The sequence below is a fragment of the Hyla sarda genome, chromosome 4 (assembly GCF_029499605.1).
Source record: "Hyla sarda isolate aHylSar1 chromosome 4, aHylSar1.hap1, whole genome shotgun sequence".
Classification (NCBI taxonomy): domain Eukaryota; kingdom Metazoa; phylum Chordata; class Amphibia; order Anura; family Hylidae; genus Hyla; species Hyla sarda.
The window spans coordinates 121,683,048-121,710,705 of NC_079192.1; the positions used below are offsets into that span (position 1 = coordinate 121,683,048).

The following is a 27,658-nucleotide window of genomic DNA, read 5'->3' on the forward strand; positions in this document are numbered from 1 at the left end:
TATGAATACATAATCTATTCCTCACATCATTCACTCCCGACAAAAAAAATATGTATTGCCAGCAATGATACAGCGTATGAAAAAGTATATTAAAGGGGGAACTCCAGTGGAAAACAATAGTTTTTTTTAATCAACTGGTGCCAGAAAGTTAAACCGATTTGTAAATTACTTCTATTTAAAAATCTTTATCCATCCACTACTTATCAGCTGCTGTATGCTCCAGAGGAAGTTCTTTTCTTTTTGAATTTCCTTTCTGTCTGACCACAGTGCTCTCTGCTGACACCTCTGTCTATACCATCAACTGTCCAGAGCAGGAACAAATCCCCATAGCAAACCTCTCCTGCTCTGGACAGTTCCTGTCATGGACAGAGGTGTCAGCAGAGAGCAATGTAGTCAGACAGAAAATAAATTCAAAAAGAAGAGAACTTCATGTGGAGCATACAGCAGCTGATAAGTAGTGGATGGATAAAGATTTTTTAAATAAAATTAATTTACAAATCTGTTTAACTTTCTGGCACCAGTTGATAAAAAATATATATATAGTTTTCCACTGGAGTACCGCTTTAAGGTCTGTATTCTCCTGTTGTCATTTGATTTTCTTACATCACTACAGGTTATCAAGTACGGGAATAAAAGGTACAGTTGTAGAACTTCCTGCAGCAAATCTACCAGGTGTACACATATACTAAAGGTAGGTCCAGAGTCTCATGTTGCCATAGAGCAGAGGTCTGAACTCTGTTCTTGAGATCACAGGGGTCCCAGCAGTCGGACCTGTAGCAGTATAGAGGCTCAATGCGTTGTATATGCGTGTGTGTCCTTACTGACACTTTACATACAGTCACATGAAGGTATGAACATGGAATTCTGTGCAGCTGCGGCCTCTTTGCTCAAAAGAATGGATCAGAAACATAGAAATAGAAAAATTAAAGGGGTTATCCAGGATTAGACAAACAAAGCTAACTTCTTTCACTAACAGCACCACAGCTGTCCTCAGGTTGTGTTTGGTATTACAATTCGGCTCCATTTACTCCCACAGGTGTGGTGCTGTTTGTTTTTCTTTTATTGTTTTAAGAAATCATCTGTTTTTTGTAATCCTGGATAACCCCTTTAAATAAATACAAAGAACAACCCCCATTTTGAATAAAATAATACTTCTAATCCTAACTGATTGAGGAGGAACACATCAGTACATAGCAGTCTGAGATTAGAAATATATACTATTTTGTAGAATCCACCACATGTGCAAAGCCTCATTAAACTGTACAGATAATAGGGGAATAAATGACTGCAGAACGTCTTTTTTTCTACATTATAGTCCGTTCCAAAAACTAGTCTTGTCTTAGAAATGTTCTTTGATAATAGTCAGTTCAAGGTAGGATTTCTCAATATACTTTTATCAAGATGCCTGCAAACCATTGATGAAATTGAAATGGGGGTCACTGCTCCTCAGACAGCTGTCATTTTCTCTTAAGTATGGTAGATGTGATGGGTGAAGGTTCGCTGCTTGATCACCTGTAACCTACATTAGAAAAGTAATAAAGTAAGTTATTTCAAAGTATTCCAGGCTGTCATTCACAAGATAAATCCTTTCGAACATAAAATACATAAGGTATAGGCTCTGTTCACATTGGCTTTGTGCTGAGCTCCACAGAAGTTCGGGGGTTTTCAGTTAGAAGAGGACACCATGAACCACACCAGAACATGACAGGGACCTGGCAGACCCTATTTTGACTTCAGGAACTTTGTCAGAATCCATTGGGATCCATTTAAAACAGATCTGTCATCCCTGTCACGACTCCATTGTGAACAGAAGCAATGATTTTGCCTTGTTTATGGAAGCAATGGTTTTGCCTGGTGTACGGAGCCTTAAAGGGGTACTCCACCCCTAGACATCTTATCCCCCTATTGAAAGGATAGGGGATAAGATGTCTGATCACTGTGGTCCCACCACTGGGGACCCCCACGATTTCCCTGCTCCACTCGGGGTTTGTTTAGAGCCTCAGGTGCAGTGCTGGAGGCTCGTGACGTCACGGCCACGACACCCCCTCCCATAGACTTGCATTGAGGGGACATGGCCGTCACGTCACGAGCCTCCGCCCCACATCGCCAGTCATCCGGCACGCAGCGAAGTTCACTCCATGCACAGGATGTCTGGGGTGCCGCAGCAGAGATTGCGGGGGTCCTTTGAATAGGGGATAAGATGTCTAGGGGTGGAGTACCCCTTTAACTTCTTACTGTTGATATACTGATCAAATTTTTTTGAAGCATATACACAATAACATTACTATTTATTGGCTAACTAAATATGTTAATAATGCATCTCTTAAATCTCTTTAATAGAGTTCAGATCTCTACTTCAAGCACATTGTGCTGAATACCTAAATGAGAAGTGGGCTGTCAGTAAAGGGGTTCCCTCCTGGATAACATTTTCTTAAAAAGGGGTCAAACAAACCCTGACCCCATCTACTGCCATTACATTGCTTAAAAGACCCTTTTAAGAAAAAAATATCCCATTGGAGAACCCCTTTAAACAGTGTATTTTAATCTATTTAGCCAATAAAAACCCATTAAATCTATATTCTATGATCAAATATGTGAAACTTGCAACAAAAAAGATCATATATGCAATACTTGCATGCATTACAACTGTATCCCTGTTAGATCCAAAATGCAAACTATCTACATATTTTGGAAATGCATCAGCTGACTATACTTTGTTGTCTATTATTTTATTATTTCTGCGTTTCTTGAATTACAACGGCTGTTTTACATGTTGTTTACCGTAAATGGGCACTCTCATTAAAACTAATTTTTGCTATTGCACTCCTTATGGTAAATAAAAACATTTCTAATATACTAATATATATATATATATATATATATATATATATATATATATATAAAAAAGAAGTTTTCAATGTATTATTTGTGCTGAAAAAAGCTCAAGAACACATTTTCCCCCATCTTATACACAGACTTTGGACCGAAGACCAAACACAGGAAGTGCAGCCTGGAGTGCTGAGGTGGGGGGGCAGCTAAGTGTGAGAGGAGCTATGATTGGATGTGGCTGGACACACCCCCTTCATCACTCCAGGCTGCACTTTCTCTGTTTGCACTTCGATCCAAAGTCTGTGTATAAGATGGGGGAAAATGTGCTCTTGAGCTTTTTTAAGCACAAATAAAGCATAGAAAACTTAATTTTTTATTTACCATAAGGAGTGCAATAGCAATAATTTGTTTTAATTAGAGTTACCCTTTAAATTCAATACAAATTCATTTTAAAACAAAACAAATCTGAACACACAGTGTAAAGAACAGTAATACTTAACATTGTGAACAATAGGCTCTTTACCTGGTATAACGTATGTGTGAACCTTGAAGAATAAGGAGATGTCAGGCTGAAGTCAGCGGCTGGATTTCTTCTATGATGGAATGGTGATGAAATCCATTGTTCTTCTTGTTGTCTGGTGTTGTATTGTGTAGAGGAAATTCGGACATTGTTGCATTGGTAAGATAGTTCATTGCAGACAGGACTTTGGGACTGCTGCTGGTTCTGCTGATAGTGCCGACAGGTCACTTCTTGGTATCCTTCTGGAATCTTTGGACATGTAGCATTCATTTCAGGTTGAGGTTCTCTTTTCTGGCTCAAGGTCTCTTCATTTAAACCAAGTAACTGTGACAAATGGGAAATGTAGCTTATTGTCAGTCTCAAGGTTTCGATTTTAGTTAGGTTCCGGCCTGCTGGCACAACTGAGGGTGGTAGGTATCTTCTCAGGTTATTGAGAGCCTTGGAGAGATCCCTCATTCTCAGCTTCTCCCGTTCACTGGCGTTTTGTCTTTGAGGGCCCATCATCTTGCATCTTGTTCTTTTAGATGTCACAGGGGACTTTTCAGCTTGATGGCAAGCCATATTCATCCCTGGATCCTGAAGGTAGTTGCCAATAGTCTCAGTATTCAAGGATGGTTGTGGATAGTTGGGTGACAGAATGTAGGACTCCGAAGACGACCCTGGAGAATGTGAGCATGAAGAAGGATAGACCCAGTCAGGGACAAAGGAGCAGTCTTGAGGCATCATAGGGTCCAGGATTGTCCTTCAGTTTCTTTCCCAAAAGCTGTGTTCTTCTTGACAGTCAGTCCAAATACTGATGGCACTTAGCTTCCCTGCTTTATATACTGAGTCCAGAGGTGTGAAGAGTCTTCTTCCCAGGACTAGGGACGTGTCAAAATCATCAGCCTTTTGAATGAGTCAGATGCAGGGGGTCTCTGGGAAAGTGAGCCCCATTTGCAAAAGTGTGAATTTTGTCTCCTTATGTCCCTAATTGATGCTACAGCGAACTCCTTATGTGTGGCGAGAACAATTATTACGTATATGACAACTGCTAACTTTCTTACTTCAAGTGTCCTTATCAGACAACTATGAGATGATCCCATCTAAAGATGACGTACACAGTAGTTTAGATGCTTTGACAGAATACAAGTGTACAAGTAGTCATAGTCACTTAACAGAACTCCGCAAATCAGGAAAATTATAGAAATATTAAAAATATTTTTTAAGCTGTAAATTTTTCTTCTTCGATGTAGAATTTTCCTTTTACTATCAATGTCTATATAGAGACATGTATTTATAAATTACATGTATTTATGATTTAATATACACTAATATACACTGATGTCCATATATATATATAGAGAGAGAGACATCAGTGTATATGAAATCATAAATACATCTAATTTTTATGATGAAAAAAACAGTATTGGGGGGTCATTACTTTCATCAGAAAAAGTGCAATAACTTGTAGCAGTTCTAGAAAAGGGCAATGATCTGCTTATTAATTATAGATGCATGTGCCATGTTCCTGTGGAGATTTTCCATTATTTACCTATAAACCTATTTTAAACATTTTCGATATGTTAACAAAACTCATTAGGGTGAATTTACTAATACTGTCTAATTCAGTGGTCTTCAACCTGTGGACCTCCAGATGTTGCAAAACTACAACTCCCAGCATGCCCGGACAGCCGTTGGCTGTCCGGGCATGCTGGCAGTTGTAGTTTTGCAACATCTGGAGGTCCGCAGGTTGGAGAGCACTAGTCTGATTCTTTGTGTAAACTTAGATGTATAGTCTTCAAAGGTGCAGGGGCTGATAAACCTGGCACATCTTTAGACTGTCTAGTCTGAGTTTAAACTAACTATTAGATTTGCTACTTTTCATGTAGCAAATTATGTTGGACAACGCACAAAAAGGGTCTAAAACTTATAATAAATATTGAAAAGCAAAAGTAGATCAGCTCACCCACTCTTCATAGATAGCACACCTCTGAAATATAAGTCCTGGAGCACGGATGCAGGGAGCCGCCACTCCCTGTGGCACTGCCATGACTAAGAGCAACAGCACGAAACGCGTCGGCGTTTACTCCTGATTTTAGAGTGACATGTCACTTGCCTCCTGCCGTGGCATTCCCCTCTTTTAATGTGCCTGATTAAAAGTTAAAGGGGTTTTCCAGGAAAAACTTTTTTTATATACCGTATTTATCGGCGTATAACACGCACTTTTTAGGCTAAAATTTTTAGCCTAAAGTCTGTGTGCGTGTTATACGCCAATACACCCCCAGGAAAGGCAGGGGGAGAGAGGCTGTCGCTGCCCGCTTCTCTCCCCCTGCCTTTCCTGGGGTCTAGAGCGCTGCTGTCGGCCCTTTTCACCCCCTGGTTATCAGCGCCGCTGCCCGTTCTGTCCCCCTGACTATCGGTGCCGGCGCCGATAGCCAGGGAGAGAGAAGCGGCGCCGACAGCCAGGGGGAGAGAAGGGGCAGCGGCACCCATTGCAGGCACCGCTGCCCCGTTGCCTCCCCCCATCCCCGGTGGCATAATTACCTGAGTCGGGTCCGCGCTGCTCCAGGCCTCCGGCTTGCGTCCCCGGCGTCGTTGCTATGCGCTGAATGCCGCGGCGCATGACGTCAGAGCACCACGCCGTGCATAGCAACGACGCTGGGGACGCACGACGGAGGCCTGAAGCAGCGCGGACCCGACTCAGGTAATTATGCCACCGGGGATGGGGAGAAGCAACGGGGCAGCGGCGCCGGCAATGGGTGCCGCTGCCCCTTCTCTCCCCCTGGCTGTCGGCGCCGCTTCTCTCTCCATGGCTATCGGTGCCGGCATCGATAGTCAGGGGGACAGAACGGGCAGCGGCGCCGATAACCAGGGGGTGAAAAGGGCCGACAGCAGCGCTCTAGACCCCAGGAAAGGCAGGGGGAGAGAAGCGGGCAGCGACGGCCTCTCTCCCTCTGCCTTTCCTGGGGGTATATCGGGGTATACACGCGCACACACGCACCCTCATTTTACCATGGATATTTGGGTAAAAAACTTTTTTTACCCAAATATCCTTGGTAAAATGAGGGTGCGTGTTATAGGCCGGTGCGTGGTATACCCCGATAAATACGGTATATATCAACTGGCTCCAGAAAGTTAAACAGATTTGTAAATTAGGAAAAAATATGTGCAGCTCACAATTATATCACCAACCAAGGACAAATGGGCAATGCACCTATACCTATGGTGCCAATAATAAATATTAGAAAAAGAGACAAAAATACCCAGACCTCAAGGAAGGTAAACTATATGAATACAATTGAAGGAAACAAGGATCGTGCTTCAATTATAATAGGATATAGATTTTATTAAAAATTTATATAAAATATTCCACCTCACAAGGGGCCCCTTGTGAGAGGAGTATACAATGACCTAAAATAGATGACCTGAAATAGACTATCACTGGTAACTAATTAATATCACAGAATGCACTATTGAACTGGAACAGTTAAAGACAAATTGCACTGAAATAGTGAAGGCAAAATAGACTGATATGGACTGAAAGAGTTAAAGACACTTGAATTGCCGGAAAGTCTCTTGGAAATCAGTCCTTTTCACTGGAGAGATGATAATGTAATATTGTAACAAGTTCCTCTTAATGGGTGGCAATGAAACAATGTTTGGTGTGTTAAACTGGATGGTCACTGCAGGTGGGCTACCTCCGAGTCCCGGCGCTGGCAGGCGTCGGGGATGGACACTTTCAGAGGTGGCACTCGCTGGCGGAAAAGTCCTGCCGTGGAGACCAGGTCTGCAACAGACCGGTAGTAGATGCCTCTGCCTCGTGAGGGTGGCGTGTGATGTCAGTGCCAGCACCTGCAGGATGTGCTTTGATTCCACTGCTCGCTGAGGATCCACTCCAAACTAGATGTAAATTATGGACCGGAGCGCCAAGATCAACAGGGTCGTCTCCGGACCGGACCAGCAAGACCACAGAGGTATGTCCAGATAGAATTTAAGTGCCAAGTGCAGTCAGTGATAGTCCGCAAACTGACTAGACGCGTTTCAGGGTATATGAATGGACCCTTTCTTCAGTAGTCACTGTCAGCGCCGGGACTCGGAGGTAGCCCATCTGCAGTGACCATCCAAGTGCTAGATCCATCCAGCCTCACGGGAGTCTTCCGTTCTCAGGACCGGTAATGTACCACCAAGCTGCCTGTTATCTGTCCTGACACAGTGATACAGTGAAACTAGCAACTGTGAACTTTAATACTTCCTCAGTTTAATGCACCAAACATTGTTTCATTGCCATCCATTAAGAGGAACTTGTTACAATATTACATTATCATCTCTCCAGTGAAAAGGACTGATTTCCAAGAGACTTTCCAGCAATTCAAGTGTCTTTAACTCTTTCAGTCCATATCAGTCTATTTTGCCTTCACTATTTCAGTGCAATTTGTCTTTAACTGTTCCAGTTTAATAGTGCATTCTGTGATATCAATTAGTTACCAGTGATAGTCTATTTCAGGTCATCTATTTTAGGTCATTGTATACTCCTCTCACAAGGGGCCCCTTGTGAGGTGGAATATTTTATATACATTTTTAATAAAATCTGTATATCCTATTATAATTGAAGCACCATCCTTGTTTCCTTCAATTGTATTCATATAGTTTACCTTCCTTGAGGTCTGGGTATTTTTGTCTCTTTTTCTAAGATTTGTAAATGACTTCTATTAAAAAAAACGTAATCCTTTCAGTACTTATGAGCTTATGAAGTTAAGGTTGTTCTTTTCTGTCTAAGCTCTCTCTGATGACACATGTCTCGGGAACCGCCCAGTTTAGAAGCAAATCCCCATAGCAAACCTCTTCTAAACTGGGCGCTTCCGAGACACATGTCATCAGAGAGCACATAGACAGAAAAGAACAACCTTAACTTCAGAAGCTCATAAGTACTGAAAGGATTAAGATTTTTTTACCCCTTAAGGACCCGGGCTTTTTCCATTTTTTCATTTTCAATTTTTCCTCCTTAACTTTAAAAAATCATAACTCTTTAAAATTTTCACCTAAAATTCTATATGATGGCTTATTTTTTGCGTCACTAATTCTACTTTGTAATGACATTAGTCATTTTACCCAAAAATCTACGGTGAAACAGGAAAAAAAATCAATGTGCGCCACAATTGATGAAAAAACACAGTTTTGTAAGTTTTGGGGGCTTCCGTTTTTACGCAGTACATTTTTAGGCAAAAATGATACCTTATCTTTATTCTGTAGGTCCATACGGTTAAAATGATACCCTACTTGTATAGGTTTGAATTTGTATCACTTCAGAAAAAAAATCATAAATACATGCAGGAAAATGTATACGTTTAAAATGGTCATCTTCTGACCCCTATAACTTTTTTATTTTTCTGTGTACAGGGCATTATGAGGGCTCATTGTTTGCGCCGTGATCTGAAGTTTTTAGCGGTACCATTTTTGTTCTGATCAGACTTTTTGATCACTTTTTATAAACTTTTTTGTGGTATAAAAAGTGATCAAAAATGCGCTATTTTGGACTTTGGAATTTTTGCGCGTACGCCATTGAACGTGTGGTTTAAAAAGCAGTATATTTTTATAATTCGGACATTTCCGCACGCGGCGATACCACATATGTTTATTTTTATTTACACTGTGTTTTTTTTATTCTTGGAAATGCCGGATGATTCAAACTTTTATTAGGGGAAGGGATAATTGAAAGGGTTAATGATTTTTTTACACTTCTTTTATGCAATATTATAGCCCCCAGGGGGGGCTATAACATTGTTTGTACTGATCTTTACCACTGATTGATCCATCTCCATAGGAATGGATCAATCAGTTTTTTTCGTCGATTGAATGCTCAAGCCTGGATCTCAGGCTTGAAGCATTCAATCGGCGATCGGACAGCGCAGGAGAAGGTAAGAAGACCTCCTCCTGTGCTACAGCTGTTCGGGATGCCGCGATTATACCGCAGCGATCCAAAACAGCTCCCTGAGCTAACCGGAAATTTTCACTTTCGTTTTTAGCCACGCGGCTCAGCTTTGAGCGCATGGCTAAAGGGTTAATAGCACCGCGATCAGTGCCGCACGTTATTAGAGGTGGGTCCCGGCTTCACTATGACGCCGGGCCCGCCGCGATATGATGCGGGGGTCAGCGTTATATCGCAGGACCGGGACCCAGGACGTACCCAAGGGTCCTTAAGGGGTTAATAGAAGTAATTTACCAATCTCTTATGTGTAGCAAAGAAAAAGATTTCCTGCACCGCTAGATATACACCTGTTATTTAATTGTGTCAACGTCTGACCGCACTGGCGTCCCACGAGGCTACTGGCTCTGCATAGAACGGGGGTGCTGGTGGAAGTGCACAAATCGCTGTTGCAATATAATATTGCAAGAAAGAACCGCACTCACCCGTTTTCTCAGTGCAGAAGGTAGTTTATTTTCTTAAGGTGACAAATTGTCCATGGAACACAGCTACCGCAGGTCGGCTAAGACTCTCGGAGGCGCTCCAATCAGTGTGACAGCTGTTTCACGGGTCTTAGCCCGCTTCGTCAGACCACACCAGTGTGGTCTGACGAAGCGGGCTAAGACCCGTGAAACAGCTGTCACAGCGATTGGAGCACCTCCGAGAGTCTTAGCCGACCTGCGGTAGCTGTGTTCCATGGACAATTTGTCACCTCAAGAAAATAAACTACCTTCTGCACTGAGAAAACGGGTGAGTGCGGTTCTTTCTTACAATATTAATTTACCAATCTGTTTTTTTCCCTGGATAACCCCTTTAAGTTTTAGGATTTCTGCTATTCAGCTGGATTTTTTCCCTTGATTTTTTTCTACATAATAACTATGGTGCACAGCATGTAAGCCATTTTTTTTATGCAACTTACCTGAAATCTGGTGCAATTGCAATAGTAAATCTGCACAATTTTATTTATTCTCTAGGTAAAAATGTTTTATAAAATAATAAAAAATGATTTTATCTGTAGACAATACAGAACAGCCCTGGTAAACACTGTTAGTCAGGCCCACGTCTTGTCTAATAATGCATGCAGCTAGTTCTTATAATTTCCTGTTCTGATTTCTGCCAAGTGCAGTGATATCCTACTGACCTTGTGTGGATTCAACCAAACACATAACCAAATATGGTACATAACCATCCATAACTGGGACTTTTCTAGCTATAGGTCCAAAGAAAAAGGCAACTGCAATGGATGCTGATAACAATCATAAGCATTAAAAACATATGGCTAGAGATAATGTAAGGAACCCCTTTTTATTAACTACTGTGCATATTAACTCCATACTGGAGTCTTTATCCTGTATTATTCCATCCATGTGGATATTGATGCAAAAAGCTTGGGGAGTTAAGTGTAAAGCAATAAAGAAACTGACTATATAAAGAGTTGTAGTGTCTGGGGTGTTGCAATGATATTACAGGGTCTGGTGGTATTAACTCTTACTTGTCGTGACTCCAGGGTGAGGTTTGCTTAGTATAGGAGATCCTGCCGCCAACCGGCCCACAAACGGCAGGGATAGTAAACGGAATGTCCACAGCAGAATTTACGAGATAACTGCGAAACTTTTACGTGAACTTTTATGCAACAGTCTTTACATGTGTACAGTTTCTCTTGAGGTAACCGGTATGCAGGTTCCTCACAGGCTTTGCTGGGACCAATAGTCTTTAGCTTTAAGCAGGCCACGGTGCTACTAATTATAAGTTTTGAGTGGAATAGTAGTCACACAGGATTTGTAGGTTGAGCTTTATAACTCCCGGTTTTAGTGGCTGCTGGCTCTTTAGGCTTTGGCCTAGTTGAGATGAATGAAGATATGCTGATTGTGCTTGCTTGATAGTCCGGAACTAAGAGCAGGAACCAAGAGAGCAAATTTAGTGACTACAGCCCCTTATATATCAGGGGGGCTGGACTAATCCCATTGGCTGCAAAGCCTGTAAGTCCTGAACCCAGAGAACTCTGGGTACATTACATGACATTATCACATGACCCCGGAAGGTCCTAAATATCTATTCAACCATTATCATATACCACGTGACCTTGGCAGGTCCTATACATTTGCATACTATACATAGATATATTTCTATGAGGCAACCAAGGGGCAAATCCTGCAGAAGAGCCCTGTGGAATGGAGGGACTCTAGCTGAGGGGACTTTAGACAGGGACAGGATCGGGACACCACAGAAGAAAAATGGCAGAAAACATCACATAAATCAGCCATGTCTGACACAAACAAAAAGTTTTTTTTGTGCAAAAAAATTGGCATAAAGACCTTCATATAAATAATTTTTCAATACATTAATGCAAGAAAACTACCTTCAATAATAACTGCAAAGGTCTTACTGACAACAATGCACCTGGCAAAACTGTAAAGGAAATATAAGCAGTCTCTGGCACCCAAGGGATCATATCACAGGATAGAAAATAGAAAGATCTTTTGTTGTATATTAAATTCTGGTGGAAATGTTTTATAATCAGGAATGGCTGAGTACTTTGTGTCATTTTGACTGTACTGGAATGTGACATCTCTGTTGTGACAGAAATATGTCAAATGTTACTCCTTACAGTTAAGATTTGCACTAGAAGTAATGGTGTAACTATATGACAATATGCGTTGCTGTATGTGGAGAAGCCTTCAGAACCATAAAAGGACAAATATAATATTGATATATATGATTTGTAAAATAATCATTATTAAAGGGGTACTCTGGTGGAAAACACATTATTTCTAATCAACTGGTGTCTGAAAGTTAAACAGATTTGTGAATTACTTCCTTCCAGAATTTATCAGCTGCTGTATGCTCCACAGGAAGTTCTTTTCTGTCTGACCACACTGCTCTCTGCTGACACCTCTGTCAATGTAAGGAACTGTCCAGAGTAGAAGTGAATCCCCATAGCAAACCTATCCTGCTCTGGACAGTTCCTGACATAGACAGAGGTGTCAGCAGAGAGCAATGTAGTTGTCACGATGCCGGCTGGCAGGTAGTGGACCCTCTGTGCCAGAGAGGGATTGGCGTGGACCGTGCTAGTGGACCGGTTCTAAGCCACTACTGGTTTTCACCAGAGCCCGCCGCAAAGCGGGATGGTCTTGCTGCGGCGGTAGTGACCAGGTCGTATCCACTAGCAACGGCTCACCTCTCTGGCTGCTGAAGATAGGCGCGGTACAAGGGAGTAGGCAGAAGCAAGGTCGGACGTAGCAGAAGGTCGGGGCAGGCAGCAAGGATCGTAGTCAGGGGCAACGGCAGAAGGTCTGGAAACACAGGCAAGGAACACACAAGGAACGCTTTCACTGGCACTAAGGCAACAAGATCCGGCAAGGGAGTGCAAGGGAAGTGAGGTAATATAGGGAAGTGCACAGGTGAAAACCCTAATTGGAACCACTGCGCCAATCAGCGGCGCAGTGGCCCTTTAAATCGCAGAGACCCGGCGCGCGCGCGCCCTAGGGAGCGGGGCCGCGCGCGCCGGGACAGAACAGACGGGGAGCGAGTCAGGTAGGGGAGCCGGGGTGCGCATCGCGAGCGGGCGCTACCCGCATCGCGAATCGCATCCCGGCTGGCAGCAGGATCGCAGCGCCCCGGGTCAGAGGACGTGACCGGAGCGCTGCAGCGGAGGGAGTGAAGCGAGCGCTCCGGGGAGGAGCGGGGACCCGGAGCGCTCGGCGTAACAGTACCCCCCCCCTTGGGTCTCCCCCTCTTCTTGGAGCCTGAGAACCTGAGGAGCAGACTTTTGTCAAGGATGTTGTCCTCAGGTTCCCAGGATCTCTCTTCAGGACCACAACCCTCCCAGTCTACTAAAAAAAAATTTTTCCCTCTGACCTTTTTGGCAGCCAAAATTTCCTTGACCGAGAAGACGTCCGAGGAGCCGGAAACAGGAGTGGGAGGAACAGATTTGGGAGAAAAACGGTTGAGGATGAGTGGTTTGAGAAGAGAGACGTGAAAGGCATTAGGGATACGAAGAGAAGGAGGAAGAAGAAGTTTATAAGAGACAGGATTAATTTGACACAAAATTTTGAAAGGACCAAGATAGCGTGGTCCCAACTTGTAGCTAGGGACACGGAAGCGGACATATTTAGCGGAGAGCCATACCTTGTCTCCAGGGGAAAAAACGGGGGGAGCTCTTCTTTTCTTATCCGCGAACCTCTTCATGCGTGAAGAAGCCTGTAAGAGAGAATTTTGGGTCTCTCTCCATATAATGGAAAGGTCACGAGAAATTTCATCCACAGCGGGCAGACCAGAGGGCAAGGGGGTAGGGAGGGGGGGAAGAGGGTGACGGCCGTACACCACGAAAAATGGGGATTTGGAGGAAGATTCAGAGACCCTGAAGTTATACGAAAATTCGGCCCATGGAAGGAGATCTGCCCAGTCATCCTGGCGGGAGGAAACAAAATGTCGCAAATAATCACCCAGGATCTGGTTAATTCTTTCTACTTGTCCATTGGACTGGGGATGATATGCAGAGGAAAAATTTAATTTAATCTTGAGTTGTTTACAGAGAGCCCTCCAGAATTTAGACACGAATTGGACCCCTCTATCCGAGACAATCTGCGTAGGCAACCCGTGAAGACGAAAAATGTGTACAAAAAATTGTTTAGCCAACTGAGGCGCAGAAGGAAGACCAGGAAGAGGGATGAAATGTGCCATTTTGGAGAATCGATCAACGACCACCCAAATAACGGTGTTGCCACGGGAAGGGGGTAAATCAGTAATAAAATCCATACCAATCAGAGACCAAGGCTGTTCGGGGACAGGCAGAGGATGAAGAAAACCAGCGGGCTTCTGGCGAGGAGTCTTATCCCGGGCACAGATAGTGCAGGCTCGCACAAAGTCCCCAACATCCGTCTCCAGAGTCGGCCACCAATAGAAGCGGGAGATGAGTTGCACAGATTTCTTGATGCCCGCATGACCTGCGAGATGGGAGGAGTGACCCCATTTGAGGATTCCGAGGCGTTGGCGTGGAGAAACAAAGGTCTTTCCTGGAGGAGTCTGCCTGATGGAGGCAGGAGAAGTGGAGATCAGGCAGTCAGGTGGAATGATGTGTTGCGGAGGGAGATCAACTTCTGAGGCATCCGAGGAACGAGAGAGAGCATCGGCCCTAATGTTCTTATCGGCAGGACGAAAGTGAATCTCAAAATTAAATCGGGCAAAGAACAGAGACCACCGGGCCTGGCGAGGATTCAGCCGTTGGGCCGACTGGAGGTAGGAGAGGTTCTTGTGGTCGGTGTAGATAATAACAGGAAATCTTGATCCCTCCAGCAGATGCCTCCATTCCTCAAGTGCTAATTTAATGGCTAGAAGCTCTCGATCCCCGATGGAGTAGTTCCTCTCCGCTGGAGAGAAGGTCCTAGAGAAAAAACCACAAGTGACAGCATGCCCGGAAGGATTTTTTTGTAGAAGAACAGCTCCAGCTCCTACTGAGGAGGCATCAACCTCCAATAGGAAGGGTTTGGAAGGGTCAGGTCTGGAGAGCACGGGAGCCGAAGAAAAGGCAGACTTGAGTCGTTTAAAGGAGTCTTCTGCTTGAGGAGGCCAGGACTTGGGATCAGCATTTTTCTTGGTTAAAGCCACGATAGGAGCCACAATGGTAGAAAAATGTGGAATAAATTGCCTGTAATAATTGGCGAACCCCAAAAAGCGTTGGATAGCACGGAGTCCGGAGGGGCGTGGCCAATTTAAGACGGCAGAGAGTTTGTCTGGATCCATCTGTAGTCCCTGGCCAGAGACCAAATATCCTAGAAAAGGAAGAGATTGGCATTCAAACAGACATTTCTCAATTTTGGCATAGAGTTGGTTGTCACGAAGTCTCTGAAGAACCATACGGACATGCTGGCGGTGTTCTTCTAGATTGGCAGAAAAAATTAGGATATCGTCCAGATATACCACAACACAGGAGTATAACAGATCACGAAAAATTTCATTGACAAAGTCTTGGAAGACGGCAGGGGCATTGCACAGTCCAAAGGGCATGACCAGATACTCAAAGTGTCCATCTCTGGTGTTAAATGCCGTTTTCCACTCGTCCCCCTCTCTGATGCGGATGAGGTTATAGGCGCCTCTTAAGTCCAATTTAGTGAAGATGTGGGCACCTTGGAGGCGATCAAAGAGTTCAGAGATGAGGGGTAAGGGGTAGCGGTTCTTAACCGTGATTTTATTAAGACCGCGGTAGTCAATGCAAGGACGTAGGGAGCCATCTTTTTTGGACACAAAGAAAAATCCGGCTCCGGCAGGAGAGGAGGATTTACGGATAAAACCCTTTTTTAGATTCTCCTGGACGTATTCGGACATGGCAAGAGTCTCTGGGGCAGAGAGAGGATAAATTCTGCCCCGGGGTGGAGTAGTACCCGGGAGGAGGTCGATAGGGCAATCATAAGGCCTGTGAGGAGGTAGAGTCTCAGCTTGTCTTTTGCAGAAAACATCCGCGAAGTCCATATAGGCCTTAGGGAGACCGGTTACTGGAGGAACCACAGAGTTACGGCAAGGGTTACTGGGAACCGGTTTTAGACAGTTCTTGGAACAAGAGGACCCCCAACTCTTGATCTCCCCAGTGGACCAATCCAGGGTTGGGGAATGAAGTTGAAGCCAGGGAAGTCCAAGGAGAATCTCCGAGGTGCAATTGGGGAGGACCAAAAGTTCAATCCTCTCATGATGAGATCCGATGCTCATAAGAAGGGGCTCCGTGACTTCCGGTTCCGGCGCGGCCATGTGAGGAGCGGAGGGACGGAGCTCCTATACCCCACACCCCAGAACGGCACAGTACCGGGCGACTTTGCCCCGCTCGAGGTCCCTGCTCGAACCTGCACTCCCGTGGGGGCTACGGAGTTCAGCCAGCTGCGAAGATCTCGCTCCCCGTGATACACCGGGCAGCGCAGCGATACAGGAGTTCCGGAAGCTGACTGCACTAGCGGGTGCCGGAGAGGGGACCGCGATCACAGCTGGGCGGCCTAAGGAAGACTGCGGAGAACCCGGTGAGCACAATAACGGGCGCACGCAGTCAGGACAAGCTCCGGTACGGGGAAAGGGGGCCCTCATCGGGTGTACTCAGCTGAGTACCTGCACAGCGCCACTCAGCGCCATCTTGGCCCCTCTGAGCCGCAACTGACTATTCTTCCCTGTTCCCTGCTGAGCTGCTATTACAACAAGACATTCCCACACTGACTCTAGGGAGTGAGTTCATACCGGACATAACAGCCAGGTCATGGATAAATTTGTTCACAAGGGACCTCAGGGCCCGGCAGTCTCTGGATCGCACGTATCTTCTGCGCCCTCTGGACCCCCCCGCCCCCCTACCCCTCAGCACGGGACCACAAACGGCGCCTCTATTCCTGCTGCAATGGAAGTGACTGGTAGCCAACTCCTGTTCTCTCAACTTGCAGAATCCCCTGGTCTGGGGGTCCAGCTCTCAGATGCCGCGACCACAGGACCCTCTGTGGGGGGTTTACCGGCCCACCCTGATTTACAGGCACTGGCCGCAGCGCTAGTTTCTCTCATCACCCCCACGATACAGAAAACTTTAGAAAATACCATACGTGACACCCTAACGCAGATACGCACGGACTTGGGCGCTCAGGAGGGCCGCATTGGCGAGATGGAGCATAGAATTGTTGCGCTTGAGGATGAGAACAGCGGCCTGGCTACCAAATTGCGCCAAATGGACACGGATTTATGCTATGTTAGCGGAAAGCTGGAAGATTTAGAGAACCGTTCACGGCGCAGCAATCTGCGTTTGGTAGGCGTTACTGAGTCTCTCCTTCCTGCGGACCTTCAAGACTTTTGCGAGAGTGATCTACCTAAGGCGCTGGGTCTGCCACACAAATGCAGGGTGGAAAGGGCACACCGTATAGGCAAATTGCCTGACCGTAATGTTGCTTCCAAGGCGGGTGCAGATAGCCGTCCGCGCCAAGTCATATTTAAACTGCTCGACTACAACGACAAGGTTAGCATCCTGAGGGCGTTTCGAAAGCGCACAACACCTCTGACATTCCGTAACAAGAAGATGCTGATATTTGAAGATTTTTCGGCTGATGTAGCGAAGAGAAGGAAAGCTTTCAGCAATGTTTGCACTGCCTTATACAATGCCAAACGCCGCTTTCAACTGCAATACCCAGCCACATTAAAAGTGCACATGCCGGATGGATCTATTCGCTCCTACCAGACTCCGTCAGCAGCCGAGGCGGAACTGCGAGATGTGCTAGCGGACCACCAGAGACACCCCAGACATTCACCTGCCCGCCAAGACCCCTCGAGAGATCAAGGTCCCCTGGCACAGAGACCCGCCCGTCGTAAGGAGGGGAGAGACCGATCCCCTGCAGAGGGTAGGAAAAGAAAGAAGTCTCCAAAACGGAGGAGCAGAAGCCGTAGTAGCAGATCCTCATCACCGGACTGAATCCAGGTCTTCCAGCTATTGTTTCCACGCACCCCCCCCTCTCTTTTTTCTTTTTTCTTTCTTTTCTCCTAGCTTCCGATAAATTACACGGACGCACGATCTTGCAGAGCAGCTGATCCAGGATGACATCATAGAAGCTACTCTCATTTCTACCATGGCTGAGAATATGGGACTGCACTGTATAACGGGTATTGTTCATCCTTCTCCCCCGTGCTGGACTCTTGGGACTTGAGATTTTGAGTTATTAGCCATGATATTTTGGGGGGACTGTTCCATTATTACAGATTGGGCCATGGCGGCTCTTTGTATAACGTTGATGGGCGTGTTTAGGGAGCGGGGCGGGGTCATGTATACGGGTGGGTGTGGGGAGGGGTGTTCCTGTCTCCTCTCATGTCTGAAAAAAGTGAGGTCCACATCCAGTCAGAGGGTTGCCATCTTTCCACACAGGGCTTCCCTCACTGTTGGAGTTACAGATATGGTTTTTTCATGTTTTTTTTTATATAATTTCAATGTTTTTTTCTTACGAGATGCGCAAGCAGGGGCACACTCTAAGTTGAAGGGTTTAGGATTACTGTGGCGCTCCCCTTCTGCGAGCTCTTGTCATGTGCTGAGGTACTTCGATAACTTGCGCTGGCGATCCCTGCTCTTCCCCTGTCTGCCCATAGTTCTGGGAGTTTCCCTTGGATGGATTTTTGTGTTGAGTCCCTACGTCTCCCTGTGCATTACTGCTACCCTTCCTCACTGTATTCACGATGTGTAGAATTGTTTCGTGGAATGTGAAGGGTCTAAGATCACCTCAGAAGAGAATGTCCATCCTTCGATATCTCAAGCGCTTGAGGCCGGATGTGGTTCTTTTGCAGGAGACACATCTGACCGCAACCGATTTCCCTAGAATGAGGAAGTTGTGGGTGGGTGGTGTGTATGGTTCCCCGGCGGTGGACCGAAAGGCGGGTGTATTGATTCTGATACACAAGGCATTCCAACACCATTTGATCTCCCATACACATGATGATGAGGGACGTCTTTCCCATATTTCCTTAGTACATGGCGAGCAGTCTTATGCTATTTATAATGTATATGCACCGAATGGAGATAACGCCTCTTTCTTTCGTTCCCTAACAGATGAGTTAACTAGTTCAGCAGGTCTACAGGTAGTGGTTGGAGGTGACCTGAACTCGGTGGTGGATCCTCTGGTGGACAGGAGAGGGGCGACATCGACGCCAGTGGCCATCCGACAGAGTGACAGGGTCCTGCAACCGTTCCTATCCAGTACAGGCTTGGTGGATGCCTGGAGACATTTTCATCCCGACGGTCGTGAGTACACGCACTACTCCCACACACACAATTCCTGGTCCCGAATTGATTACCTCATGATAAGTCCTTCCCTTTGCCCTAGGGTGACTGTAACGGACATCTCTGACCTGATCATTTCTGACCACTCCCCTGTAGTGTTGGAGTTTCGGCAATCACACCCGAGGGGGACCGACTTTTTGTGGCGCTTCCCTTCTTATTTAGCGAAGGATGAGTCTTTTCAAGATCTTCTTCGGGGGTGGTGGCTGGAATTTCAAACTGACAATGCCCTACATGAAGGGGACCCTGCCCTTTTCTGGGAGACAGCCAAGGTAGTCCTGAGAGGTAAAATAATGGCCTATCATTCCACGTTAAAACGTAAGTCGCAAGAGGGCCATGCGGCCGCCAGTTCTCGCTTAGCCGCAGCATACTCCAAGTTTGTATCCTCCTCGACCCCCCCCAATAAACTGGAGTGGCAGACAGCACGTGCCGACTATGAACTATGGTTAGATAGGAGGGAGCGGGTTTATCGCTCACATTACGATCTCCAGATGTTTAAACAAGGAAACAAGGCAGGTCGCTTGCTGGCTAGACTGGCGAAGGGCCCACATTCATCCACGCATGTGCTTGCTCTGAAAGACACCCAGGGCCACATTAGTAGAGATCCGAAGGCTGTAAGTGCTTTATTGGGTGCTTACTATACAGACTTGTATTCCGCTCCACCTGACGCAGGTACTGAGGGCCGGGACTTTTTGGACAAAGTGAGTCTCCCAAAGCTGTCTGAGGACCAACGACGAGAGCTGAACATAGCCATCACAGTAGAAGAGGTTAGGGGGGCTATCAGATCTCTAGCCAATGGGAAGGCCCCGGGACCGGACGGTTATCCGGGGGAATTTTATAAACCCCTTGTTGATCAAGTCACTCCTGCCCTGACGGCTTATTTTAATGGTGTCCTGTCTGGTGGAAACTTGTCGGCGGGAGCAAAACTAGCCTTCATTAAGGTTCTCCCCAAGCCGGGCAAGGATCCGCTAGATCCTGGCTCCTATCGTCCAATATCACTTATTAATCAGGATGTTAAACTACTTACCAAAATATTAGCGGACCGGTTAGCGAAACTGTTGCCCGAGTTGATAGGGGATCATCAAGTGGGCTTTGTAAAAACGCGATCAGCTGTCACGAACATACGGAAGGTTCTAGCAGTCATGGATAGTGTAGGCAGAAGGCCTGCGGCTATGCCCCACCCTGCACTGCTCGCTCTAGATGCGGAAAAAGCGTTCGATAATGTCCGGTGGGATTGGTTGCATTTGGTTCTAGAACGCTTTGGTATCACAGGGAGGTTCAGTGGTTTCCTGGAAAACCTCTATTCTGGCCTGGCAGCCAGGGTGTATACCCCGGGCTTTTTGTCTCCATATATCCAACTGCATAGAGGGACACGACAGGGATGTCCTTTATCGCCCCTTTTGTTTGATCTAGCAATTGAACCCTTGGCGCGCTTTCTGCTCGCTTCGGATACGTACAAAGGCATAGCGGTGGGTTCCAGAGAACTCAAAATATCCCTGTTTGCGGATGATGTACTACTGTTCTTGGATGACCCAGGGCGGGATGTTCCCAAGGTATTGTCTTTTCTAGCCGGGGTGGAAGGTTTCATGGGCTATAAAGTGAACGCATCCAAAAGTGTGCTCCTTCCTTTGGGGAAGGGCCCGCCTCACTGGGGGCGTATGGCCGGGGATTTAGGGATCACTTATAGCACTTCTTCCATTCTCTACCTGGGGATTAGGATAGGGAGAACCGCAGATACACTATATGCGTTGAATTTTACCCCGGTGATTAAGAAGATAGGAGACGAGTTAGCACGGTGGAAAGACCTTCCGCTGTCCTTTATGGGACGTTGTCATCTGGTGAAGATGATAAGTTTTCCAAGGTTACTTTACCCTTTGCAGACACTCCCAATATTGCTGAAGCACGTAGATGTCAGGACACTCAACGCAGCATTCACTAAATTCATATGGCATGGGAAGAGACCCAGAATTGCGCTTAAAAAGTTGATGCTGTGTAGGATGGAGGGGGGGGTCAACCTTCCCAATGTGAGGGGTTACAACTTGGTGTGCTTGTTCCGCAATGTGATGGATTGGTTGCATGATTCATCATACTTCTCTAACCTATTGATTGAGCGAGAGCTGGCGGCACCGTGGTCATTGACAGCCCTACTACATACTTCCTACGCTAAGTTACCCCCGCAGGTCAAGAGCTCGCAGGTCCTTAGGGATACCATTATCACATGGAAGGAGCTCCGTAAGACTTTTGGCCTACCGCACTTGTTGTCCAAGCGAATGCCACTCAGAGGACACCCTGAATTTTCTCAAGGGACTTCATCTACCTGGCTTGCTCTTTGGGAAAGGGAGGGGGTTTTGAGGGCTAGAGATTTATGGGACGAGGATCGAAGGTCATGGCTTTCACCTGCAGAGATGATAACTAAATTTTCTTTACCCCGAACTCAATTGATCTATGCAAATCAATTATACTCCTTTTGTTCGACCCGACTTAGGAACCTGACAGTTGAAGCCCCTGTCCACTCTTTTGATGACATAGTGGGGGATGGTCCGAGGAAGACTTCCATTTCCCAACTATACCTAGCTTTACGGGGGAGACTTTTGAAATTCGACCCAAAACGCCTGTTTACCACGTGGGAGAGATGGACTGGGGACCCAGACATTCATGAGACTATACTTACGGGATGGGAAGCGGTCTGTAAACAAGTTATAAATGAACGTTGGAGGGAGACCTATTTTAAAGTTTCCCACGCAGCCTTGTACGGCTTTAACATCCCACCGTCGCCTTGTTTCCCTGAGCGTATAACACACTGCCCCAAATGTCTTACACCTATGACGAATCTTTTTCACGGGATCTGGGACTGTGCTCACTCGGCTGGCTACTGGCGTTCGGTCTGCTCCTACATCAGAGACCACTGGCGGGTAAGTCTTCCTTTTAAAATTCAGACCCTTATATTTCACCAGCTTCGTCCTCCGGAGGGGGATCAGACGGGGATCCAGAGGATCCCTAATATAATACATGTGGTCTTGCTGGTTGCTCTCCGATGCTTGTTTCTCCGGTGGTTGGAGGACCGGGTACCGGACCAGCAGTTATTAATAACTCAACTGAAGTTCTTTTTAGGGGTGGACAGATTGGATGCTGAACGCCATTGCAACTCTGGCACGGCACGCTTCTTTGAAAAATGGACACCGTTCATTCTTACCCACTATAATCCCCGGGAGGTAGCGGACATAGTATATCCTTTTAGACACACCACATGGTACCTTACGGAATCATTGAAAGGGACGCTGGGGGCATTACAACTTCCTGATTCAGTTTAGACTGTAAGGATTAAGCTTATTGAGTCTTCGGGGAGAGAGGGAATTCTGCATCCCTTCACTACAGCACCTCAATTTTTGTCATTTTTAAGACAGTTGTTGTATTGTATGTTGGATCGCGGTCCATTATTTTTCCCAGATGGGGATCGTGATATTTCTGATATGTTTTTGTATTATTCTGAAAATGTTGAATAAAAATATATTGCAAAAAAAAAAAAGAAGGGGCTCCGTGCGGAAACGTATGGTACAGTCCAATCTTTCATTATTTACACAATTGATGTAGAGGGGTCTGGCGAGACTGGTCACTGGGATGTTGAACCTGTTGACGAGAGAGGCCAAAATAAAATTTCCTGCAGATCCAGAGTCCAAGAAGGCCACTGTAGAGAAGGAGAAGGCAGAGGCAGACATCCGCACAGGCACAGTAAGACGTGGAGAAGCAGAGTAGACATCAAGGACTGTCTCACCTTTGTGCGGAGTCAGCGTACGTCTTTCCAGGCGGGGAGGACGGATAGGACAATCCCTCAGGAAGTGTTCGGTACTAGCACAGTACAGGCAGAGGTTCTCCATACGGCGTCGTGTCCTCTCTTGAGGTGTCAGGCGAGACCGGTCGACCTGCATAGCCTCCACGGCGGGAGGCACAGGAACAGATTGCAGGGGACCAGAGGAGAGAGGAGCCGAGGAGACGAAACGCCTCGTGCGAACAGAGTCCATATCTTGGCGGAGTTCCTGACGCCTTTCAGAAAAACGCATGTCAATGCGAGTGGCTAGGTGAATAAGTTCATGTAGATTAGCAGGAATTTCTCGTGCGGCCAGAACATCTTTAATGTTGCTGGATAGGCCTTTTTTGAAGGTCGCGCAGAGGGCCTCATTATTCCAGGACAATTCTGAAGCAAGTGTACGGAATTGTACGGCATACTCGCCAACGGAAGAATTACCCTGGACCAGGTTCAACAGGGCAGTCTCAGCAGAAGAGGCTCGGGCAGGTTCCTCAAAGACACTTCGGATTTCCGAGAAGAAGGAGTGTACAGAGGCAGTGACGGGGTCATTGCGGTCCCAGAGCGGTGTGGCCCATGACAGGGCTTTTCCGGACAGAAGACTGACTACGAAAGCCACCTTAGACCTTTCAGTGGGAAACAGGTCCGACATCATCTCCAGATGCAGGGAACATTGGGAAAGAAAGCCACGGCAAAACTTAGAGTCCCCATCAAATTTATCCGGCAAGGATAAGCGTATCCCAGGAGCGGCCACTCGCTGCGGAGGAGGTGCAGGAGCTGGCGGAGGAGATGACTGCTGAAGCTGTGGTAGCAACTGTTGTAGCATAACGGTCAGTTGAGACAGCTGTTGGCCTTGTTGCGCTATCTGTTGTGACTGCTGGGCGACCACCGTGGTGAGGTCAGCGACAACTGGCAGAGGAACTTCAGCGGGATCCATGGCCGGATCTACTGTCACGATGCCGGCTGGCAGGTAGTGGACCCTCTGTGCCAGAGAGGGATTGGCGTGGACCGTGCTAGTGGACCGGTTCTAAGCCACTACTGGTTTTCACCAGAGCCCGCCGCAAAGCGGGATGGTCTTGCTGCGGCGGTAGTGACCAGGTCGTATCCACTAGCAACGGCTCACCTCTCTGGCTGCTGAAGATAGGCGCGGTACAAGGGAGTAGGCAGAAGCAAGGTCGGACGTAGCAGAAGGTCGGGGCAGGCAGCAAGGATCGTAGTCAGGGGCAACGGCAGAAGGTCTGGAAACACAGGCAAGGAACACACAAGGAACGCTTTCACTGGCACTAAGGCAACAAGATCCGGCAAGGGAGTGCAAGGGAAGTGAGGTAATATAGGGAAGTGCACAGGTGAAAACCCTAATTGGAACCACTGCGCCAATCAGCGGCGCAGTGGCCCTTTAAATCGCAGAGACCCGGCGCGCGCGCCCTAGGGAGCGGGGCCGCGCGCGCCGGGACAGAACAGACGGGGAGCGAGTCAGTAGGGGAGCCGGGGTGCGCATCGCGAGCGGGCGCTACCCGCATCGCGAATCGCATCCCGGCTGGCAGCAGGATCGCAGCGCCCCGGGTCAGAGGACGTGACCGGAGCGCTGCAGCGGAGGGAGTGAAGCGAGCGCTCCGGGGAGGAGCGGGGACCCGGAGCGCTCGGCGTAACAGTAGTCAGACAGAAAAGAAATTCAAAAAGAAAATAACTTCCTATGTAGCATACAGCAGCTGATAAGTACTAGAAGGATTAACATTTTTAAATAGAAGTAATTTACAAATCTGTTTATCTTTTTGCACCAGTTGATTTAAATTTTTTTTTTCCCACTGGAGTACCCCTTTAATCAAATATCACATTCAAATGATGCATAGGTGCCTTCAGCTTTAAAACTATCTATCCATGTATATGTTCAGCTGGCGAGCATGATGAGTTCTGCTATAACAGTAACTGCTCTGTGGACATTGCTGTATGATTATTTTATAATTAAAGGGGTTCTCCACCATAAGGTGATTTTAGTACGTACCTGGCAGGCAGTAATGGACATGGTTAGGAAGGATCTGCGCTTGTCTTGGGGCTAAATGGCTATGTTGTGAAATTACCCTAACACTATTTGATTATTATTTATCACCTCCTTACTGTGGCGAGGATTTCTATTGCTCGATGTTGGAAATCGCTAGATATTCCGGAGATTGCAGTCATTAAAGCTACGGTCTACTGTAATCTTATGATGGAGGGGCTCATAATCAGACGCTTAGGAACAGGGGGGATAGAAAAGGATAAGTGGAGTAAGCGGGCTAATCTTATAAAAGAGATTTAATTTGCACTCAACTTATATATAAATTGAATTCCGTTCTCCCTTCAACCCGGTTTTCTTTCTGAATACGGACATTTTTCCCTTTCTTTTTTCTCCTTTTCTTGTCTTTTCTTATATGTTTATTTTATTATTATTTTATTTATTTGCTTCCCACTAACTTGTGTATTATGATTGTTTATTTGCTCCTTATATTAGGAGTTGTTATCTATGTTTTTGTCTAAAAATTTTAAATAACGAGTAAAAAAAAAAAAAGAAATTACCATAACACTGTGGCTAGCTTTTTGTGAACTGATATTTCTTGTTTGAGTTTCCTTCTTTTTTCTTTTCCCTCATTTTGTGCCCATGTGCAATAAAAAAAAACAGCTAGGATCCCATTTAAATGGTTAAAGATCAATCCGACTGTTTTAGGGTATGTTCACATGTACTTACTCTTCTGCAGATTTAACACTGCAGAATTAATCAATATAAATAGGTGAAATCAGCAACATAAAATCAGCAGTGATAAATATGCAGCTTATTAAATATGTATAAATGCTTAAAGGGGTACTCTGCCCCTAGACATCTTATCCCTATCCAAAGGATAGGGGATAACAGGTCTGATCGCGGGGGTCCCGCCAATGGGGAAAAGCGCTCCGTGCCGGATGACTGGCGATGCGGCGACAGAGGCTCGTGATGTCACGGCCACGCCCCTTCATGATGTCATAGACTTGCATTGAGGCGGCATGGCCGTGATGGCACAAGCCTCCGGCGCCGCACCCGATGCTCTAAACGAACGCCAGGTTCAGCAGGAGGATTGCTGGGGTCCCCAGCGACAGGACCCCCGTGATCAGACAGCTTATTCCCTATCCTTTGGATAGGGGATAAGATGTCTATGGGAGGAGTACCCCTTTAAGGGCCCATTCTTACTACTGAATCTCTGCTCAAATTATCTCTGGGAACACATGTGCCATCATGGCAATGAACTTGAATTTTGCTTAAAGAATGAACATGTTCATTTTTTTTTGCCAGAGTCCAGGTTGGAAATTGTGCAGTGTAGTGTGCATGGTGCTGCAGAATCTTGGGCCTTAAATCTCATTCCCGACAGTACAGAAAAACGTATCCCATAGAGATATATGGCCGGGGCTCCGTACAGATGAACGCATGGGGCCACAGCATTTGGACCCCTGCAATCTAAAACTTATCTTCTATCCTGCACAACCAAATTACACCGACAGGTAGAAACCCCAGTTTTATAATTAAACTAACCACTATTGTGTAAGCCCATTCATTTGAATGTGATACTTGATTAAAGGGGTACTCCAGTGGAAAACTATATTTTTTATTTTAGATCAACTGGTGCCAGAAAGTTATATAGATTTGTAAATGACTTCTATTTAAAAATCTTTAGCCTTCCAGTACTTATCAGCTGCTGTATACTACAGAAGAAGGTTGGGAAGTCTGAACACAGTGTTCTCTTCTGACACCTCTGTCCATGTCAGGAAGGTGGACAAAGGTGACATGGACAAAGGTGCCAGCAGAGAGCACTGTGGTCAGACTGAAAAGAACTGTACAACTTCCTCTGCAGTATACAGCAGCTGATAAGTACTGGAAGGATTTAGATTTTTAAATAGAAGTAATTTACAAATCTGTTTAACTTTCTGGCACCAGTAAAAATGTGTCTACCATAGGAGTACCCCTTTAAGCCAGACTATCTTTCTCTTGTTCATAGAAACATAGGGGGATATTTATCAAAGGATTTAGACTGTTTTTTCCTGTCTAAATTTGTCGCACAGAAAGTCGCAGTCTAAATATGTGCGACTTTTCTGCGACTTTTGCTCTAGAGGATTTTTAGAACATGATGAATTCTAGTCTATTTTAGACTGAAATGCATTGAAAAATGTATTGATGCTGAATTTATCAAAAGTGACTTTTCAGCGACAAGTCGCATCGGCTGAAAGTACTCCGAAATGTCAGACCATGTTGGAGCAGGTTTAAATACAGTCTAAAGCATAGAACCCGAAGTCTGTGCACAGAATTTATCAATTTGATAAATTAGGCGCACAATAGACCGGCCTAACCCTCTGTAGTTTGGTCTATATCGATGCGGGACATAGACAGCTTGGATAAATATCCCCCATAGAGTATACTGCAAACACTTTAAAACACTTAATACAAAAAGGAACGCACAGACCTGTTCTGGTAATCTTCGTTCTTGTTAGTTTATTTTGTCAAATTAATTTAAATACAGGTTACAGTCTTTTCTTTCATCTTTTGTATAATTTCAGAGCACAAGATCTATTCCAACATGGCCAATACAGAGTATGAAGCAACGTTTTGGGGCATACCCCCTCAATCAGGTGCATGATTAAGTGGTATGTCCCGAAAGGACGCATCACGAACTGACATATTTTTGTAAATATCACCATAACTTTACGTGACTTCTGACCCCAACCTTATACATGGGTCCATTCTTTTCCATTACCCATTATACCGCAACTTATTATTATCATCACCCCTTATGT

General features: G+C 45.9%; 1 protein-coding gene across 12 annotated transcripts in view; it reads right to left on the reverse strand.

Moving 5' to 3' along the window:
* Window positions 1–525: 525 nt before the first annotated feature.
* LOC130368383 (mesoderm posterior protein 2-like) overlaps window positions 526–27,658 on the reverse strand; it is a 134,304-nt gene continuing 107,171 nt past the window's right edge. For 11 of the 12 annotated variants that reach the window (XM_056571959.1, XM_056571956.1, XM_056571961.1 and 8 more), the window contains 2 exons: window positions 3,353–4,431; window positions 526–1,519 (listed from right to left, as the gene is read on the reverse strand). In XM_056571959.1, coding sequence (XP_056427934.1) covers window positions 1,397–1,519; window positions 3,353–4,075 — 846 coding nt within the window. In that variant the 5' untranslated portion in view covers window positions 4,076–4,431 and the 3' untranslated portion in view covers window positions 526–1,396. The remainder of the gene's footprint in view (window positions 1,520–3,352; window positions 4,432–27,658) is intronic. The other variant, XM_056571950.1, reaches the window with a different exon arrangement.